Source organism: Rhinolophus ferrumequinum, chromosome 17, assembly GCF_004115265.2.
Source record: "Rhinolophus ferrumequinum isolate MPI-CBG mRhiFer1 chromosome 17, mRhiFer1_v1.p, whole genome shotgun sequence".
In the NCBI taxonomy this organism is placed as follows: domain Eukaryota; kingdom Metazoa; phylum Chordata; class Mammalia; order Chiroptera; family Rhinolophidae; genus Rhinolophus; species Rhinolophus ferrumequinum.
This window is the reverse complement of record NC_046300.1, coordinates 51,093,972-51,114,785: the sequence shown is the minus strand read 5'-3', so window position 1 is coordinate 51,114,785 and position 20,814 is coordinate 51,093,972. Positions and strand designations below refer to the sequence as shown.

The following is a 20,814-nucleotide window of genomic DNA, read 5'->3' as shown; positions in this document are numbered from 1 at the left end:
GACAGACACCATGTACTGAAATTCACAGACCAAATTCTGCAAACATTTTAGCATTATTCCTGACAAAATTTTAATATTCTGCTCCATCACTAGGATTAAAGTAACAATATGGTTGTCTTGCTGTAAAGGACCTATTTAATTTATCAAAAGATAACTTATTTCTAAGTATATAAACAATCTTTGCTTATACTATCTCCTAAATGCATAGTACAGTGAGATTAAATAAGGTAATTATAATTTAAATATTTTCATACCTAACCTGCAGATGCTATTTTGTTATTTTTGGCTCTCTAACATCAACTAAATTCAAAAGTTTAAAATACTTTTTCTAGTAGTCTTTAATTTCTGCTAATAAATAGTTCCGTAAAAACCTCAAGTACCCATCACCTTAAAAAGAATTGAGATCTACATGAAATATTTGAAAATATAAGCCAACAGTATGTGAATATACATATAAACACATCATTTACTCATGGAAAAATAAGCAGCTATAAAAGCTTAAGGAGTGTCTGGGCCTCCTTTTAAATAAAAGGGTATGTGACTGGTGAATAAAATATAAAGGGTTACTAAATGAAAGCTGAAAAATAATACTTTTATTATGTCATAAATAAACCATGAATTCCCAATGGAATTTTGCTCAAGATTTGTGAGCGTCCAGGTATTTTTGCAATAAAATCGACACAATGTAGATGTGTTTAGCTGAACAGAAACCTTGTCTGTCAGTGACAATGGAATCCAAATCGGGATTTAATTTTTTTTTTTTTTTGTCTTATAAACAATTCTTGGAATTGGTAAGGTGAGTTTTTATATAAAAGTTTGTGGAAAACATTCACATGCACAGTTGCTTTTAACCCTTCCCTATACTGTGTTAATTTAAAACATTTCCAAATCCTTTGTGATGAAAAATGGTTATAGGCAGAAAAAGAACTATTTCGTACACATTCCATCCCACCTCTTAAAAATAATGCACTCAAATGTTCACAAGTGAGGATATCTTTACTGATTGGTTGATTAAAATGGTACTAACCAAATAATGCGTAACTGCGAGTAATGAATGTGTTTTATAAATCTGTGCATTCATTAACCTTAAACAGACACGTAGGGGTTGAGAAGAACCTGATTTGTGATGTATGGAGCATTTCGTCTTTCAAAAGAGTATTTGATGTTCAATATGTAGAAGTACATTTACCTTATATGTACTTACCTTATATTTCTATACCTAGAGATCAATTGAGAAGCAACAGCAATTTAAAATGTTATGATTTGTGCTATTTTTAATTTTCCAATTAATATTATCTTTAAGGATGGTGTTTATTTTTTCTTTTTAATTAAATTTATTAGGGTGACATCGGTTAATAAAATTATATAGGTTTCAAGTGTACAATTCTATAATACATCATCTATATATTGCATTATGTGTTCACCACCCAAAGTCAAATCTCCTTTCATCACCAGAGGCTGTTTATTTTTAACCATGGTAAAATTATCATTTATTTCATTATAGTTGAAGAAATAAGAAAAAAAAAATTCAGTCTCTTCAGAGGCACATATCTTAGCTTAAAGCAAAGTAAAATTTCCTACAGTATTTAACTGTCTACACCTTGGGGCTGAGCCCCAAATTAATGATGCAGGTATTTAAGACATATTGCTTGACAGTGCTATTTAAAATAATATTTAGTACATTTAAATGCACAAATATTTAAATCTTCTACCTAAATAGGCAGGAGAGCATTACAGATTCTTAAGCACTTGGAACATAATAGGATAGTCACTAAAAACTATATATTTTTTTTTATTAATTATGAACTAAGTGGAAACTAGTAATGGACAATGGATAATACTTTATTTTGGTTCCCTTTATTCTTCCTGCTGACTTAAATTACTTCTCCCCTTTACTGTTAATCCTGTAATGTCTTGCTTACTGATACTTTGCTATTGCTAAACTTCTGTTTGCTGATCTATGTTTTTCTAAAGTTAGACTGAATAGAAAATTCAGGCTTGTGTTAATATAAAAGAAGAGCTATAAATTCAATGATAAGATTTAATTAATCTTTTATTATTACCATCTTTGAAGTTCAGGTAATAAATTGTAAGCTTGGCCAAAAGTACTTCTTCTGATTCATTGCTAGAGACCAGCACTTCATGTATCATCAAAAGTGGACAGCTTTCTTTATTTCATGGGTTATTTAACTTGAGAAAGGGAAAGTAACACAAACCTTAAATTTCTTATTCCAGCTATTCTTTTCTAGGAGCCAAAGTCAACATTTCTATTTCCCTAGAGCCTCTCACTTTCACTGTGGAATGTTTAGAAACTCAAATTTCTTCTTTTTTTAACGAACAGTTCGTCTGTGCAAATGCACTGGATTTGTTGAGCTAATGCTGTTTTTCTGGATCTTTCCTTCTTTCCTTGTCTGTGCTTCAATGCCTCCCCAACTTTGCAATGTAGCAAGCTGAGCAGTTGTTCAATCAGATGTACAACCCAGTAAGTCATTTCTAAAAGTTCCCGCTGTAACATATCAAAGCATGAGGATCCATTGATCACATGTCATGGTGTGCCATGCTTGGGAGGTTTCAAAAATATTTATGAGTCTCTTCCCATTTCCATTCTGTCAGAAGAAATGACCTGTGCAGAGGCCACTGCCATTTCTTTTGAATGTAAAATTTAAAAATTAAGAAGTCAAGGACATATTGCCAGCTCTGATATTACCTCCTTCGTAACTTCAAGTCCTAAGCTATAGAAAAGCAGAGGTCAGCTGCAGATCTAGGCTCCTGGAATGCTTTCTTAGACCTTTTAAATGCAGACTTATCCATACCAAAAGGAATTTGTAAAATAGCAAACAACTTAATGTATGTTACATTCAAGTGATAGAAGTTAAAATAGGTTTAGATTTAAAAACAGGGCTACGCTCTTTGAGATTGGTAAATGCTTAACATTATTGTGGGTTTTATAAAAGTTAAAACATGTCATTTGGCTGAGGACAAACTAAAATATAGCTTCCTAATAACAGATAGTAACAATTCTGATTATAGCTTAATTGTACAAAGAACAGATAACTAGTGTAAATATGTATAAAATGGTCAAGATACCATCTCTAATTTTTGTATCCTGGCAGGTGTGCATTTATATGAAGCAGTTTATTTGCTGTTGTTTTTTTAACTTATTTAGGAAGGACTTTTTTTTTTTTTTTTTTTGGTCAACTCAAGTGGCTTACTGGGAGAAATACTATATAAAGGTGACCACAATGTACCATTTGGCAGATGTGATCTGTGCCAACATGCATTCTAATTACCTCCTACTTATAAATTCCCATCACTGGGGAAAGGAATAGCGTGTACAAAGGAAACAACTCAGTCAACAACGTTTTGTTAAGGTGCTGCTCCAAAATACTACCTACTGCATGGATACACAAGATGCTTGGATGTATTTAATTAGATTCAGGTTGAACCGTCCACTCTTTAAAACGAATTTTATTCTTGTAAACTGAATTCCTCAAGCCCTGTTGAGCCTCTTCATTCACTTCTTTCCCCAAATATGATTTTTAGCACAGCAGCAAAAAATAATCCAAGTTTCCTTTCCCTTAACATTTGAATGGAAGTGTTAATAAGCACAAGACAGTAGGGAAGTGAAGACAAGTAAGACTGGAATAGCTTCAAGCTTGGAAATTGACACTGGGAAAAAATAGTGTTTTCTTTAGATCATTTCTAAAAGGTATAAAGTAATCCCACTGAAATTGTTTCATGCTTACTAGTCAAGGACAGGACAAAAACCTAAGCGTGTCACATTTTGTGTGTGTGGAGAATGGCGAGGGCTTATCTCTGCCGCACAGATTTACCTGGTCCACCATGGGAGTTCACCATTCCTGTCAGGACAGGTGGGATCAAAGAAATAGCTCTGTTAATTTCGAGGCCATTTCCGGGAATTCAGATCACAGGGCACTTATTGGACTTTACCTTCATTTCACCTCCAGTGATGGGTCTTCAGGATGCGAAAGCGAACTTTTCAGTTCTTCAGGTGGCTAATTCAAAAGTCATTGACTGACTTTTCTCCCCTAGTTAATGAATCCAACCCATTGTTTTGGCATCCTGGGAATATAGCCAAACTTTCATTAGGTTAACTCCCCAACTACAGATATTTGCAGGGCCCAATTCCTTTTTGGACCGACAGGGATGCAGCATGATGACTTTTATATGTTTAATGTCTTTTAAAATGACTGTGTTTTTCCAGTTATAAGAATAATATATGGTTACAGTGGAAATTTGCAAAAGTATGGAAGGACATAGGAGAAAATAAAAATAACAAGACATCTCACTGCACAGAAAACCACTAGGAACATTTGGGTTGTTCCCTACCCAGACATCTTTCCTTTTTTATTGTTCTCTTCTCCCCGCGCTCCCTTTCTGCCTTTTTCCTTTCTCCTCCTTCCCTGGCTTCCACCTTCCTTCTTCCCCTTTTTTCCTTCCCTTTATCCTTTCATCTCTTTTTTCTTTTTTTAACCTAATGCTCTATTTCTTTTCACCAAATTGTGTCAAAGTGTTTATTGTGTTTTATATCCTATTTTTTAATAACATATCATCAGAATTTTCTCATATAATTAACTATTCTTCCAAAACACTATTTTAATGGTTATTCCACTCTATTATTCTCCAAATGTTGGTCAGTTTTTCCCTCTTTCTGTGTGGGTGTGTGTTTGTGTGTGTGTCTGTGCACGTGTGTGTATGTTTGCCAGCATAATGTTCTTAAGAACATCTTTCCTTTTTAATTTCCCCAAATTTCTATTTTCTTCATAGAATAAATTCCTGGCCAGTGATTTTCAAAACCTCCCAATAGTTCCTGCTATTTGCATTTTAGAGAAGTTCTATCAAGGCACTTTTCTTCCAGCACTGAATAAAGGCAGCTTTTTCTGCCACACCCAGACCAACACCAGGAACCATTTTATATAACTTTGACAAATCCAAACATAGGTGGATTGTTTTTTCTTGTTTTCACTTTCTGTTCTTTAATTATCAATACTAGTGTGCTTGTTTGTTTGTTTGTTTTTTCTGTAAATTGTTCCTCGAAATCATTTAAACACTTGTTTTTGAGTTTACTGTTTTGTTCATTGCTTTGTATAAGTTATTCTGTGCTTTGTATAGAAACTTTGTCAATTTGTGGCAAAGTTTTATTTAACTTAATTTTTTTTTTTTTTTTTTTTTATATAGGGAGAACTGTTTTTAGGTTCTTGATCTGTCTTTCCCTTTAGGATTTCTTAATTGCCTTTATACTTAGAAGTCATTTCTGATTTCAAGAATAGATACCTATATTTAAAAAAACAATGTTTAATGTTTAATGTTACTTTTCGTATCAGTTTAATCACTTTGCCTATCTCTATTTTATTTTGATTCATTTTGAGTGGTGAGGTTCCAGCTTTATATTTTTCTAAACGATCAAGTAATTATCCTAGTGCCCTTCATCAAAAACTTCTTTCTTTATCCACTGATCTTGGTACACTTTTATTGTATAGTAAGTTCTCATATCTTCCTGTTCATTTTTTATCAATGTTTATTACTTGTTGGGTCAGAATTTTAATTATTGTGTCTTCATAATATTTTTTAACATCTAGTGAAACAAATTCCACCCTAATTTTTTTTTGCTTTTCGTTTTGTTTTGTTCTGGTTTAATGTTCTGAGCTTTTAATTTTCTGTCATTCCAAGTATACTTCAGGATCACCTTGTCAATTAAAAAAAAAGACAATTGTTCATGATTTTAATTTGAATACTATTCAACCTATAAAATAATTTTACAATGGTTGATACCTTTCCAATATTATTTCTTCCCATTCATGTCCTTGATACAGCTTCTATTTATTTCAGTGATCTTCTATAGTAAAGTTTTGATATTTTTCTATTGTAGGCCTATGATATTTCTATTTAAGGATAGTCCTAAGTGTTTCTATATATGTAATTTTTAGGTTACTGTTATGAATGCTGTATGTCTCCTTATATTTTCTAAAAAAAAAACAGTTATTGGCACCTATGGAATTTATTTTATTTTTGTATGTTTATTTTGAATATGGTAACCTCCAAAATTTGATGAATTATAACCTAGTTGTTTTTGTTAGATAATTTTACAGTCAGTCCTATGTCCATCAATCTCAATCAGAGTAAATAAGTTTTGAAGTCCTCCTGGGAGTGATCTTTTTTCTAGAGCAGCAATAAACCTACCTTTAAAAACATTTTACTTTTACTCTAGTCACTCCATTTTACTAACTGATACTCTAATGCCATTTCTTAGGAATCCAAAATTTTGCCTTTGTATCCTTTTTATTTCTTATAATAATAGCCTTTCTGCAACTTAACTATCAGTCTCTCCTCCTGGAAGAGTTTTGTCTTGTCATTATAAACACTGTGCAGTTTATATTCAGTTGAGTTCTTTTCTTCCTTTAGTTCTTAATTCTAGACAAATAATATGTTGTTTTAATCAGTCTCACATACCTTCTTTGCTGTAGCCCTAGAGGTTATTGTACCCAGAGATGGTATCCAGAGTGCTCTCATATTTTTTTAGTGAATCCTTAGACCTCTGGATTCTAAATTTAGTGCTTTGTATAATACTCTCATTGCTATGTGGCACATGACTGATTTGGAGGCACTGGGACAGCCATGCTGTTGGCCAGAGCATACTTGAGGAGCCTCTGATATTCCCGCACACATATGAGGCCCCTACTGCATGGTCTCTATCCACTGAAATCCCATCTCTTCTGCAAATGCCTGTTTTGCAGGGCTCACATTTTACATAAACATTTATAAGAAAAAAGATCAAGCATTTTTCCAGTCCAGTGGGGGAAAATAATCTTGTTAATGTTCAGTGAGGTCTTCCTGATGTATATGTCATTATAGGACTGTGCAATCCCAGGGACCTGACAGGCTGAATGATAAATACTTTCACAGTCCTCGTCTAGGTACCATGGTTGCTTTTTCTGACTTCTAAGCTTATTTTTGAAAATTACTTGATTCTCTCATAGACTGGGAAATTACAACCATTTAAGAGATAATTTAGGGCATACACATAGCAGGTGTAAACACATGCACACACAGACACACACACATACCTCACACTTGATCCAAGCTTTCAATATCTAAAGAACTCAAGTAATATTTGAAATGACACTTAAGATTTGAAGTTACTCGTTTTGTTTCAGAACATCCAGGTAATTACCTCAGTTCTCTACATTGCTAATTTTAAGAGATTCCATAGTTAAAAGGTATTACATTAATAATTATTTTTTGTTTATATGAAGGGTCGTAAAAAGTGTTAAGCATAGAATTGATTCTTTTTATTTTTTGTATGTGGTATAAAAAATGTTTTGAACATTTGCGTGTGTTTATTTATAAATATCCTATTTGTTCCATCTATGGCAAGAAGTTTATTTTAGGAATAGTTATATGCAAATTGTGAATATTTTAGATGTGGTTAGCTAGAATTGTGACAGAATACTTTTCTGTAGAATTAGGCAGTTAAGATTCAAAGATTCATCATTATTAGTTTCCAAATGTATTATTTAGCCTCAGCTTATTATATTTGCTATTAATTGGATTTAAAATAAAATTTAAATTTTATAGTATGTTAGAGTTCTATATTCACCATTACAAACTTTATTTAAAAAAGTAATATTTTGTTCATAACTCAGAACTGTGTAAAGATTGCAACTTCTTTTACATGATTAAAATCAAATATAATGTTTAAAGTAGTTTATATGCCCTTTTATGCTGTTAAGATATGAAAGGAATGTTAAAGCACGGTTAACAGACACTAAATTCCCAAGGTGCTGCAATCAAATCATATTTTTACAGTGCATAAATTTAGCAAATTATTGCTAAAACCCACAAGCAGCATGGAAGAAAAGGCATCAGATTCATTAGTTAGTGTTCTGCTTGCAGTTTATGGTTATGACTAATCATTTGTTTGAGAGAAATTATTTTTTATTAAAATTGTTAAGGCCCATTTCAGAGAGAATGTAATTGAATATTCCCTGCCTAGTTTCACAGCAGGTTTCTGGACCAAAGTCAATGCTTTCCTTTCTAGGCACTCGGAGTGGTGAACTACCATTTTATTGAAAATAATCAATGACCAGCCTTCCCATAAACAGCATAAATAAACTTGTAACTTGTCATATTGATACTATCAATCCCTGGTTTGGCTTTAGCCACTTTTTGCGCTTAACTTTGATTTAGATACAGGATTAATGTGAAATTTGCCTTATTTCCTGAAATCATGCTAAATTCTTTCATTAAAAGAACCACTAGATACTGTTATGGACTACTTGTCCTACATCATGACCTGAGTTCTCCTTTGTGCTTGATTCAGGCTTTCAAAATCAGTTCACATCGAAATGCTGAGGCTTGCCCACGTCAGGGAGACTCCAAACTTTATTTTGATTATTCCCATTTGTGGGGAAATTTCCTTACATATGGAAATGCAAGAAACATAATTGGGGGACCATCAAAACTAATATGTTATACAGACATTTCTGAACTGTTCTTTTTCCAATTTTCTGTGTTTCTATAAGATGATTGAGAGTTACTCTAAAAGTCACCAGAAATCCAGTATTTTGAGGCAGAACTACATACCTGGATTTGCTCTTAAAAATGACCTGTTTAATCATCAAAATTGAATCTCTTCAGTCATTAAAGAATGCTTATTGGCATTCCTTTGGTTTTAATGATTGGTGGATAACTTGGAAAGTGACAATGTGCTTGGCTATATTTATGATAAATAAGTTCTGAAACCATTAAAGGAAAATCCACACCAATCTGAATTTTCAAGACGTAGATTCCCGACTTACGGACAAAGCTGATATGGCTTAGAAGAATGCCATGGGAAATCGCATCCTGACCTTTTTGGGGAACTAATTTCAAACCAACAGGTCCATAAGGAGAAATAATTACTGTACATTTTCAGTCTAAACCTTGAATATGTCAGAATGCCACGGTAGGAATTTGTTCAGGTAATGCTTTATTTAAATAAACATATTATGTTTTCTGCAGTGTCTAAAGTACATTAGGCTCAAATCTATTGTCTACATTTTTTTTTTTTTTTAAGCCAAGCAAGCAGTGAATTTATTAGAGAGGGACAGTATACTCACTCGCAAGAAGGGAGAGCGGGCAGGCCTGGAGAAGAGCAGCTGTGCCCTGTTGTCTAGTTTTGATCCCCATCAAGAGCTGCCAGTCCAGATTAAAGACCCGTGTTATAATTTGAAAAGGCAAGAGTATTATCTAAATGCAAATAAACTGCTCCCTTCACTCAATTTTTAGAGGCGGGCTCTGGCCTTATAACTTTGAGGGGAGCTTGGCTTTATAAGCTCAATTTCCTTCTGTATTTCTGTAGTATAGTATCATCCCATGCTGGTACATTGCAGCGTAACACACTCATGCTGTACGGCTTAACAATTTCAGCTCATCTTCTGAAAAGTTGTGATTCAGGCCAAGATACCTGCGATATCTTTTATAAACTCCAGGGAAGCTTTTATCTGCATCACTCATGTTGGATTGGGGATTCACCAGTCTTCCGACATGTGAAACTCTTCCCTTAAGTCTTCACACGGACCCTGGTGATGAACCAGAAGCAGCTGTTACTCTTCCATTTCTGTATGTCTCATTCTTACAGTTTTCTATTGACTTAAAGGATTTTTAAATGCTATCTATTTACACCTTTATTTAATAACCCTTCCAAGAATTCTGGCACCAGTATTGAAGGCGGTTTGACATAAATTCTTTTGCCCAGAAATTAGTAGATATCGATAGGGAGACAGATAGATATATTTAACTGAAAAGCATTCTTAAGATTATCTAGGCCTTTTAAAAGGAAGAATCATTAGCACCTACAGGTATTATCCGACAGCCACCAGGCCAGCTATAACCTTGGCCATAGTCCTTATTTTACTAACATGATCTAACTTTAGCATGACGTGAAATCAACAGTGGTCTTGATTCAGGCATATTTTTTCCTAAGCTTTCTGTACCTCTAAACATCCCATGAGTCCTTTAACCATCCTCACTTTTTGGATTGGAAAGACTACCAACCCATCTAATATCACCATGTTGAAAGCTGGCCTTAGATTATGTTTTTCTCTCCAAGGAGCTAAAATAAGGAATGTGCTCATATATCTATTGCCAGCAGATTTCTCCGTAAACCTAGTAAGGAGGCTTCTCTAAGGCATATGTAGTGTCTTGTCGATGAAAATTAAATAAACCAGTTAACGTAGCTGTATAACAAGCTCCATTGATGGGATGCATGTCATAAAATAGTATTCATAATAAAAACACAAATGAATGATACCTTCCCCATGTTTATCATTTTGTAGTTTTCACTGTCCTGAGAGGGGCTAATTCATTTGCCTATAGTCACAAGACACAGGGCCAGACTTAATTAAGCTCTAGGTCTTGCAACTAGTAAATCTGTACCCTCTTATTAAAAATCATGATAATAATAATCTTAAGAATAAAAACAATAAAAATAAACCACAGTGGCTAACAGCTAAATTTTTGTGAATCTTTAAATCTGAGTCAAGAAACCAATTTTCACTTGTCAGAAGTAAGCAATCAAAACATAATTATTCTTTTTTTTTTTAGTGTTTCTAGCTGCTCATTACTCAGTTCGTTAATTTTTTTTTTTTTAAGATCTTGATGTCATTGGTTGGGTAGTTTGAGAAAAATGTCATGAAAGGTTTTTAGTTACCATAAAATAATGGTAAGATAGTAAGTGAAAGAGAATTCACATGAAATTTTGTTTTTGTTTGTTTGTTTGTTTTTAGCAATCCAAAAACTGTATATTTAAAATGCCTTTTTGTTACAAGAGTAATGAGTTGATCCTTTTATCACAAATAGAAGTAGTTATAGGGAGTAGTTTCTTTTAAAACAGAATATTTACATTACATTTTTAAAAGGGAGACTAACAAATTTAAATATACATTACTTCACTTCAAAATAAAATTATTAGATGAATAAACTGCTGAAAGCATATTCTCAGTTTTTTTCATATTATTTTAATTAGGTTGAAACTGCTTCCTAATCTATTATAATGAAACCCAGTGTACATATTATTAATAAATTAATTAATTAATGTTTTCTGAGAAAAGTTGGTAAAAGGGGTAAATAGTACCTGATAGTATGTTGAATTGTTATATTTTTCCAAGTTCTTTTGCATAGTTGAGTTTATTTTTTGAATAAGGAAATCTTAGTTTAAAGAACATGAAAGCAAATTATCCCCCTTCTATCCTCATGCTTAAATAATATGTTACATGCAGAAATATTATTCTAAAAATGATTATTTTGTCATTAATAAGAAATTTATTTTTATTTGTACTGATTTTTTTTATTTTTTTCTACTAAATCATTGCAAAGATTGTCTACCTTTTAACTGTAGTTTTAGTATTAATTTTTCTAACCATGCATGATTCATTTGACCCCACAGTAGCTGTAGCTTGCTTGCCTTGTTTTTTCCCTGAAATTAAAAAAAAAAAAAAGGTGTATAAGAACACAATGAGCATTTGCTTTACATAGCAAGACAGCAGAACAACTTTAGTCCTAATATATTTTGAACATTTTATTATTTCACACATGGATGCTGGAGATACATACATATATGACTTCTCTGAACTTTCTATGTTGAATGTGCACTGTTGTTAAACTACCTGTTTTTCTCTGCCCACTCTTTGAAGAAGTCAATTAGGAATAATGGGAAACAAGGGGTAGGCAAAACATTGCAGTGCAGTGTTATTTTCATCTGTCTGGGAATATTTCAGCCAAAAGTTTATTTTGGGAAAAAAAAAAAGAAGCCATAACAATCTCATACACACAAAACCACAAATACTTTGGCTGCAAATTATTCTGCAGTGTTGTTGCTGTGTCTGTTCTCGTGTGTGAAGCTGCCACCCACCCATGCATGTGTTTGCAGATTCTTGTCTGTCTGCTTGTTCATGAATTAACTCATCCTCCTCCTGGTTCAGGTTAAATTTAATCAACAGAACAAGAATTTATGGGTATGACTGTTAGCTGGAAAGTCCTTCCTCATGTCTAAGCCTTTCTTTCAAAAATATCTTCTGCTGAGATTTCTCAGTGGGATGAAGTATTCAGTGATCAGTCAGTTAGTCTCTTATATGTTACCTGGCTTTACATATGCCCATGATGGTTCTTGGCAAAATAATTTAATATTGTTTTCTCTCAGTTTGTCTGTATTAGAAAAGGAAGCCGTTGGTATGCATCATCTCCTTAACTGTGAGGAGTTGAATTGTCTTCGTTCTGCTTGCCCAACGACCAGGAACAAACATCACAGTCTCTGTCCCCACCCATCCCTGATTTTTTGGTGGGAACAAAAAGCAAAAGTAGCAACATTTAATGGAAAAAAATATCAACAATAAAAGAAACTCCCCTGTGAAACTGTAATATAATTTAAAATTGACATTGTTCTAAGGTAGCTGAAATGTGTGATTCTTCCATTTTGCCTTTTAACTGACAGTACACCCATAATTCTTGGTGGTTATTTTCCTCCAAATTTAATGTCTGGGCCTTTGGTGACTGCACTATCTCTCATTCTAAATTGTTATCTTAACTACATTCTTTAAAAATATAATGTTGAAGGCTCATAATATTGAAGATGACTCCAGGATGAATCCCGAGTTTGCAGACCGAATAAAACAGCTCGATAAAGAGGCATCTTACTACCGCGATGAGTGTGGCAAGGCCCAAGCGGAAGTCGACCGGTTGCTGGAGATCCTCAAGGAGGTGGAAAATGAGAAGAATGACAAGGACAAGAAGATCGCGGAACTTGAGAGGTAAATTTTGCAGTCATTTTGTGACTTATCAGCAGTGAGTGGACTTCTACTGCTTGTTGCCCATGCCAGGTCACCATGGATTTGGAACGCACGTTCATATTTCAAGTTGGAAACAAGTTCCGTATGAGGAGTATGGTCTGTTAGGTATGATGTTGTGTTTATGTGAGATATTTAGAAGGAAACTGGCTCTTCTTTTGATGGCTCTTCTTTTGATATACTTCCTCAGTGTTTAAGAAAATAATGGTCAACTTTCTTGGTTGATGTCCATCCTCTAGAATTTGTGCTAGCAAAGTATGTAAGAAATTGAGGCTTTGACTACCTGAAACCTCAGTTTTTTCCCATCAAAGACAAACTTGTGGTTTAGGTTTGTCTCAAGCAAAGAATATGGGAGGTTATACAGTAGTCGGGAATTTATTCAAGATAGGGGAAAGGGAAACGAACCTATATCCTTCCAGTGTCTTTTGGCACACCACAACAAATTCTTCTTTGGATTTATCTTTTAAGAGGACCGATGGCATATGGTAAATAAATATGTTTGAATAGTGTTTAAGGCAGGCCTACCTGACAGCAAATTCTGTCTAAAAACAAAGAGAGTTATATCAAGGTTCCAGAGTATTTAGATTTTCAGATAATCATATCCATATTGTATTTATGTATAATATGGACTCTAAAAATAAGCTTTATGTCAATGTTTTTTCCTGTATTTCGTACAAGGAAAGAATTTCTGAATAATTTTATGTAACTCCATAACCTTTTTAGGATTTCTCATTGGTTCAGTAATAAGGCAAATTTGTTTTTCTAGATTCAGTACATATGGAAGAGATCAGTAAATTTTGAATAAATCAGTGAATGTTTGCCAGCTCTGACCAAGACACTTGTGAGGCCCTAAAGGACTTCAAGACATATGTAAAATAGCTCTCTATGATCTTGTGGAAAGGTCATAAGCTTTAGCAACAGAAAGACCTGGGTTCAGATTTTGCCTCTGCTTCATGCCTGCCAGCTGTGTGACCTTGAACCTTGTTAGAGGTGAATTCCTAACAACCTATTAAATGTATCTCACTTTGCGGATACCCTTTCCCGGTGTAATATGGGATGGTTATCTCATTATGAACAGTTAAATGCTAACACAAATAAATTCTAAATATTAAGTGGCTCTGTATTAAATGGATAGGTTAGTTCTCAAAAAATTTCAACATTTTCAAATATGGTATTTAATATATTCAAACTCTAAATCAATCAATATTTCATTTAAAAATCTTAGCATTATTAATTGGATGATAATCTGGTTTTTATTGAGTGTGACCAATTTTAGCAATTAAACCAAGAATTTTGTTTTCCTGATATAAGTGTGTAAATTTAAAAAATTTAAGGGCTTCGTTTTAAAATGTGGGAATGTTCTGGCAGTCTACTGGGTCTTAAAAACCCTATTAATTTTAGGTGTATCTACTTGCCTGTTTTGGAACTATATTTTAGGACCAAATTTTTTCTTAAAAAGCTAGTGTGAGATCACAGGGCAATTATGATCATGTCTCTTTTATTGGTGAGAAAACTGAGACCTAGAAGGGTTGAATGACTTTCTGGATTAATCCCGTGGTGAGAAAGTGACAAAACTGTAAGTTAGGTTTCCTTACGCCTAGTCTACTGCTCTGGGAAGCAGTGAGCCATTGAGCAGATGCCTTAGACCATCATACTGATGGGAGTGATAATAGTAATTAGAATTATGAGTTCAGCTTATGTACACTTTATGCTTGCAGTGTATCAGGTACTCACTCCGCTAAGCGCTTGACCTGCAGTACTCTGTACCATCGACTCTTACCCACAACACATCCCCACTTTATAGATGACAAAACTATGACGTATACAGGTTAAGTCACTTCCTCAAGACAGCAGAGTTTATAAGAATGAAAGTTGGGGTTTGAACCCCGGTGTGACACATGTGCGACTGAGCGCAATCCCATCCGCCCACGGGCCGAAGGGCAGAAGCGTGTCCAGTAGCACCAAATAGTCACTCCGCCAGCAGAGAGGCGTTGCTTCTGAGACATGGGAGATCTGCCTCATCTTTATTAGCTTTCAGGAGGGAAAGTGATCTGCTCCACATTTAGAAGACATTTTTCTGCACTAAACCAGTTCTCCAGAACTGTAATTGAGAATCAGGATCAGCTAGTATAAATATTTGCATAAAAATAGCATAATTATGTAGTTGGACAAACAAGTCTTAGCTGGACGCTGTTGCCGTTAAATCATCAAGAATATTCACATTTTTATTTCCTCAATATGGAATGCATTAAAACAACAGTGATTTTACAGGCATTTATCTTTATGTACTTTCTGCACATTTTCTTTATCTCTGCCTTTGCCTCTCCTTAAAGCTGATGCCTCCCAGGCACTGTAATTCATAAAACGTGTGGTGAGACTTGACTCTGTCCCAGTTATCTGCCTGCCTGTGTCTTGGGTCCTGCAGCAGAACACAGTCTGGGAAATGTCTGAGCCCCAGCCCCAGCCCAGGCCCCTCAGGAGTTGGGGGTGGAGATCAAGCAGGGAAGTTTCTTGGGAAAAGGAGAGCACAGCCGCGGCCTGCCTTTCTGAAGCATTAGCTGCCGAGCTACATGTATATTCTGATCAAAACATCTTCCTTGGTTGTCAGGCAGCCCCTTTCAAATTGGGCAGTATCTCCATTTGCTGGCTTAAACTTCAAAATTCATACCTCATAATGTTGGGAACGAAAAAGTTCTTAGCAATGTGACATATATCTCCATTCTGGAGTCATAAAGGTGTGTTTGCAATTAAGTTTGTGATTTTGAAAACTAAAAAAAATTGAACTTGAAATAAATTTGTGGTCTCTAGTCTGTAATGTGACCTACCAGACTTAAAAGACCTCTTTCTAAAAGCAGCTAGTATTCTAAAATATTCCAGAACTTCAGTCATGTGCCACAAAAGGTACAGGTTAGGAGTAACACAAACGACAGTGACACTGGCCTCCTTCTCTCTTGGAGGGCAATTCGTGTTTGCTTTCTAGTCCGTTAATCTTCACATTTTTTATTTTTTCCATAATGTATACATTCCAAATAGCACATGCCTGGCACTTACATGGATGCATTTACCTTCTAAATTCCACATGAATGATGTTTTTCATCAGCCATTAAAGATTTTGCTTTTCAAAGTGCATACTACTCCGGTGTGGTCCCATGTGCAGTCCTGCCTGTAAACTCTTGCACTTGATGCTCCTGGCTCAGCAGGGACGGTCTGTCTCAGACTGCAGGCTACTCAGGGGGCATTTGATGCAAGGGGAGGGGGCGGGCAGGGGGCTTGAGCAAGCCCCGGAACATTGGTCCAAATCCAGCTGAAGTCTTTATTCCATCACCGATGTTAGATATCACATATGCTACACGATCCAGCTACAAGTTAAATATTAGAGGCCGTGAGATATGTGGTCTTTCTGTATCAGTATCCATCAAGATCTCTGAGTTTTATTTAGAGTTTCAGAATTAATCCCTTGGTGCCTTAGGGGAAAGACAGAGGTTAACAGCATCTGTCAAGCAAGACCTGCTGCCACTGGATTTCTGGCATCTTACCCACAGGAAGGAATCAGTCAAGAGACCTTCCATGTAATTATCTCACATATGGTAGGGGGTTTGTTGGTGTTTGTCTAAATGACAGGGAATGCCCAAATCAAGCCCCCACTCGTATCTCTCCCCACTGTGGAGAGGAGGGTGGCTCCCTTGGGGTTCTACTCCTAAGACATGACGTCAGAATAGAAAACAAGGTAGCACTTCATTATTTGGGTCATACTAACGCCACCAGACATGTGGACATCGAGAAATCATTTTCGATGCCTAAGAGTGCCTTATCTAAGGTGGAGAAACAGACTATTATTTTTCCTTCTGAATTTGTTTAATAACATGCTGACATAATTTCTTTGATGCTTTTCAGAACTCTTTTCACAAAATGTAAACTGAAGCTTTATTTTTTTAAAAAAAGAACTACAATAATATGTGCTAGAAGTCTCATGGTACGTGGAAGAAACTTGATACCAGTTCTGTTTGTTTTGATACAAACTCTTCTTGCTAAGTGATTTCCACCTATGTGTGTTAATATATTTGAAGGAACTCTTGTAAAACAAATGGCAGGTGGTTTTGTATCATCCCTAGCAACCTTTTGGGGAAGGTCATGAATATCATGGATCCTTTGAGAATTTGATGAAAACGCGGAACCCTTGAAAAAGGCAACTACCGTGTTTCCCTGAAAATAAGACCTAACCCCAAAATGAGCCCCAGTTAAGATCGTCAGCCAGACGGACACATTTAGTATGTTATGACGATGTTCCAGAAGAAGGTGACATGACTGTATTTGAATAAATGTAGACTGTTGTACATGAATAAATAAGACATCCCCTGAAAATGCGTCTTTTGGAGCAAAAATTAATATAAGACCCAGTCTTATTTTCAGGGAAACACGGTAAATCTTAAATGTTTGCTTGCTATTTTAATTTAAGTTTCCCCAAAGCTTAGCCATGAACTTCAGATTGATATACCTCTCATCTAGAAGGATTTGAAACAGCAGCTGGGGCCGGCGTCACTACAGTCCCCATGATGACCATGGCCTGACCTAACTCTTGTTTCTGATCAGTGGTGCATTCATGATCAGGAAACACTCCGCAGAGGGATTTCAGTTACGAGGATTTATTGGATCAATGCTTTTACCATGTGTTTAATCTTGAATTTTCTCTTTGATTTTTATCATTATAGTCAATGCTGTTTTCATTGGAAATGTTCTTGTTTAAACTTTCTCCTGAGGATTTGTTTTGTTTTTCCTTCCCATATGAAATGCTTAAAACTACTTCTTATGTAATAGTATAGACTGGTGGGGTTCCATCGAGTAGGTAGCTTACCTGGGAACATATTTGGTTATCCACTGTGCTTTTTTGAAATGGCATTTTATAAGCTAACAAAATGAATGCCCACTGTGTGCTCCTTTTGTAGCCTGATGAGGATCATGATTTTTTCCCTTTAATTTTTGCTTGTCATTAGAGGCTTTATTGTTTTGACTGATTAGCAGGGCATGTTAAATATTTTTGTACAAATAAGTTATCAAGCTTCTGGATATTTTCAGTGATGAAGTACGATCCTCATTTTCACAACTGAAAAAAAAAGTTGCTCTCCGCCTTGGAAGTTCCTCAGTCCTTTCCTTATGAGGCCAATAGACAAGCGGCCCCTCCCCCGAAGTCCTCCGCTGGTGTCTTTGATGATTGCTGGGTGCAGCGCTCCATGAGCCTCTAAAATGGAAATCTTTGAACAGAAAGCCAGATTGCTCCACTCCTTTTGGTTTTCAGGGATGAAGGAAAAATATCTCCTAGGATATAACCATCCAACTTACTGGTTCAAACAAAATCTTTCTGACATCAGTGCTTACCGCTAGCTCTAATCCCTTAGTAATTTCCATTTCAGTTTATTAAATAGTAAAATTTTATATGCACACAGATAGGAATTTTATAAATAGGCCTTCAGAAAAGGGCAAATCCTGCCACTGAATTGCCAGAGCACACCTCTGGTTCACATCGCCAGTGCTTGTATCATGAGGATGAGAGCAGATACCGGTGTCTTATGTGTAATATTTAATTTAACAGCTTACGGTGTGTGCCCAGGACTTTTGGGGGGTAATATTAGATAAAAGTTGCTTTATTGTCCTTCATTTGGTTATGAAACCTGCTAATATAACATCTGTTGGCTGTATTTTTAAAACTAATGCATTTCCTTCCTTTTATTCTCTTTTGCTATCCCTTTTTCTTTCTGCTTATCCTCCAAACTGCTGCTTTCACCCTTGCTCCAATCAGCTTGACTCTCAGGTTAGTACTTTCAGTTTTTCTTCTAACCACCTTTCCCTCCTAAACTCAATTTATTGCTTGCACTTGTTTACCAAACACATTTCTGAAATGGTTTTCCTCTGGCCACACATTTTTTTCTTTTTAATTTCATCCATGCCTAGGAAAGGTTTACTTTGTGAGAGAGCTGTCTAGGTGGGAGAAGGCAAAGAAAAAGATGGAAATAATTCACTGTTGGGTTATTTGATACATTCTATTCCTGGATTATAAAATCAGTTAGAGAAATCATCAGGAAAACTCCGTAATGCAAAAATTGACTGCATGATGATAAAACATGGAGCAGTGGAAAAAACAAAATGCAGGATGCTAAATTTAACCTAGGAGAACAAAAGATTTGCCCGTGACACAGCAACTTAAAAGCTAAATTTAATAGTGCAAACCATTCAGACTTTTTGCTTAATAAATCACTGTGTTTTGAAAGATTTATAATACTTTTTTTAAGTCACTTTTGAAAATTATCAGTGTGTTAGTAACATATTGTACACACATGTTATTTCCTGTCATTGTTTTGGTTTGTAACTTTTTAACTTCATTTTTATTAGCCATAAGATATACTTTAATTACCTAGGACATAGCATATGGAACCAAATGTAAAACTAGATTCAGTGTCGACTTTGTGCTCCCCAATATTAAGAAGCGAAACGCACATTTTGATTGAAAACGCATCCTGGGTTTGATTCCTTGAAGATGCGGGGCCCAAGTCAATAATTGGTTCTCCTTTAAGTCAAGCAAGACTTCTCTTTTCCATAAAACGTAGTAAAGGCTAGTGATTTCTTTATCACTCAGTCAATGAGTTTACTAAAAGATGCTCAATGATTTGGGGTACGTAGGCTTAAAAAAAGACTCAAATTAAATTGGTAGCCAATATAGTTGCTGTTTTGAGAGGCAGCAGCTTTACTTGGGGTATGCACCTCTTCATCCTGTCCTCTGCTCATCACTCAAGCCACCAAACCAACGCATTTACACCAGCAGCAAATAATTTCAAAACGAGGCCCCCTGCCCACACACTAATTTTGTTCCCCTGCCTACTCCCAACCCTGTGGCTCATAGTCCTTGCAAATGAACCCCCTTCCCTGCTGTTCCCACGTACCACGTGGGGTATCCCACAGGAACTGCCTTGAACTTTATCACACTGAAGGAAACTGGTTCTCAATAGTTCCCCAAACAGTGATTTAACGGAGATTAAAAGTATGGCCCTTCAGAACTGCTCTCACCAAAACCCTAATGACTGTTCACTTTCTGCTGCCTCTGTGTGCAGAAACAGACATCATAAAGTGGGTGGGGGTGGTAGGGCTGGCCGCACGGCATCCAAACCTTTCCTCCAAGTTTTGGATCCAATCATTTAATGGAGCTTGAAGCTTTTCTCCTTGCCTGTCTTTTTTGTTTTCTTTCTCTTTTTGCCTTCCCTTTGCTACCCCTAATCTTGACCCGTGGATACTGAAGCCCTTGAGACCAGGGACCCCTTTTGCTCTGACGCCTCAGCCCCTGCCTGGGCCTTCACAGGCATCCTGCTGTGTCTTCTCTGTGCCAGGGGCTGTATCGTACAGTATTTAGCTTTTTCCTATTTCCCAGTAAACGAACGTGAACTCTGGCCCTCAGAAAACAGGATGCAGGGTTAGGGCTGGGAGAGGTTGAAGGTAATGGGATTCTCTGGACGAGGGTCCAGCTGCGCTGATTAGGTTTGGTAACCTATGCGTGCCAGGTCTAGTTGAGTGACTGTGTGCAGTGGTCAACTCAAGCTTTCAGTATCATTTAACCTCTTGCCCCAAACGAACATGATGGAGAAAATGTGTAATTCGGTATACAGTCTCTAGTTATATTTTTTAGTGTAGGAGGAAATGGGCAGCCCTACTGTCCTGGAAACAAAAAAGTCTGCAGAGTCTTGGAAGCTTTCTTGAGCTTTGACAAGTTTCCAGAATTAACTATGTTTTCTTACCAACCACTTCCAGGTTTACCAGTTAAAATAAAATGAAATGTAACAATTGGAGGGAATACAGGCTCTCTAGCCCATGTACTTTATATGGCTCACAATCGAGATACATAATATTTGTGAGTGCATACATATGTATACCAGGGGTGCCAAAAAATGTGTACAAGTGGACACTTTGATCATCGTTGCTCAAGCAGTAG

The 20,814-nt window shown here is 35.8% G+C and overlaps 1 protein-coding gene across 14 annotated transcripts in view; it reads left to right on the top strand.

The window, feature by feature from the left end:
- The window catches only part of ERC2 (ELKS/RAB6-interacting/CAST family member 2), a 923,425-nt gene that overhangs the window by 436,607 nt on the left and 466,004 nt on the right, over positions 1-20,814 (top strand). For 6 of the 14 annotated variants that reach the window (XM_033133183.1, XM_033133176.1, XM_033133182.1 and 3 more), the window contains 3 exons: positions 2,447-2,482; positions 12,613-12,806; positions 18,637-18,648. In XM_033133183.1, coding sequence (XP_032989074.1) covers positions 2,447-2,482; positions 12,613-12,806; positions 18,637-18,648 — 242 coding nt within the window. The remainder of the gene's footprint in view (positions 1-2,446; positions 2,483-12,612; positions 12,807-18,636; positions 18,649-20,814) is intronic. The other 8 variants (XM_033133186.1, XM_033133187.1, XM_033133184.1 and 5 more) reach the window with 3 other exon arrangements.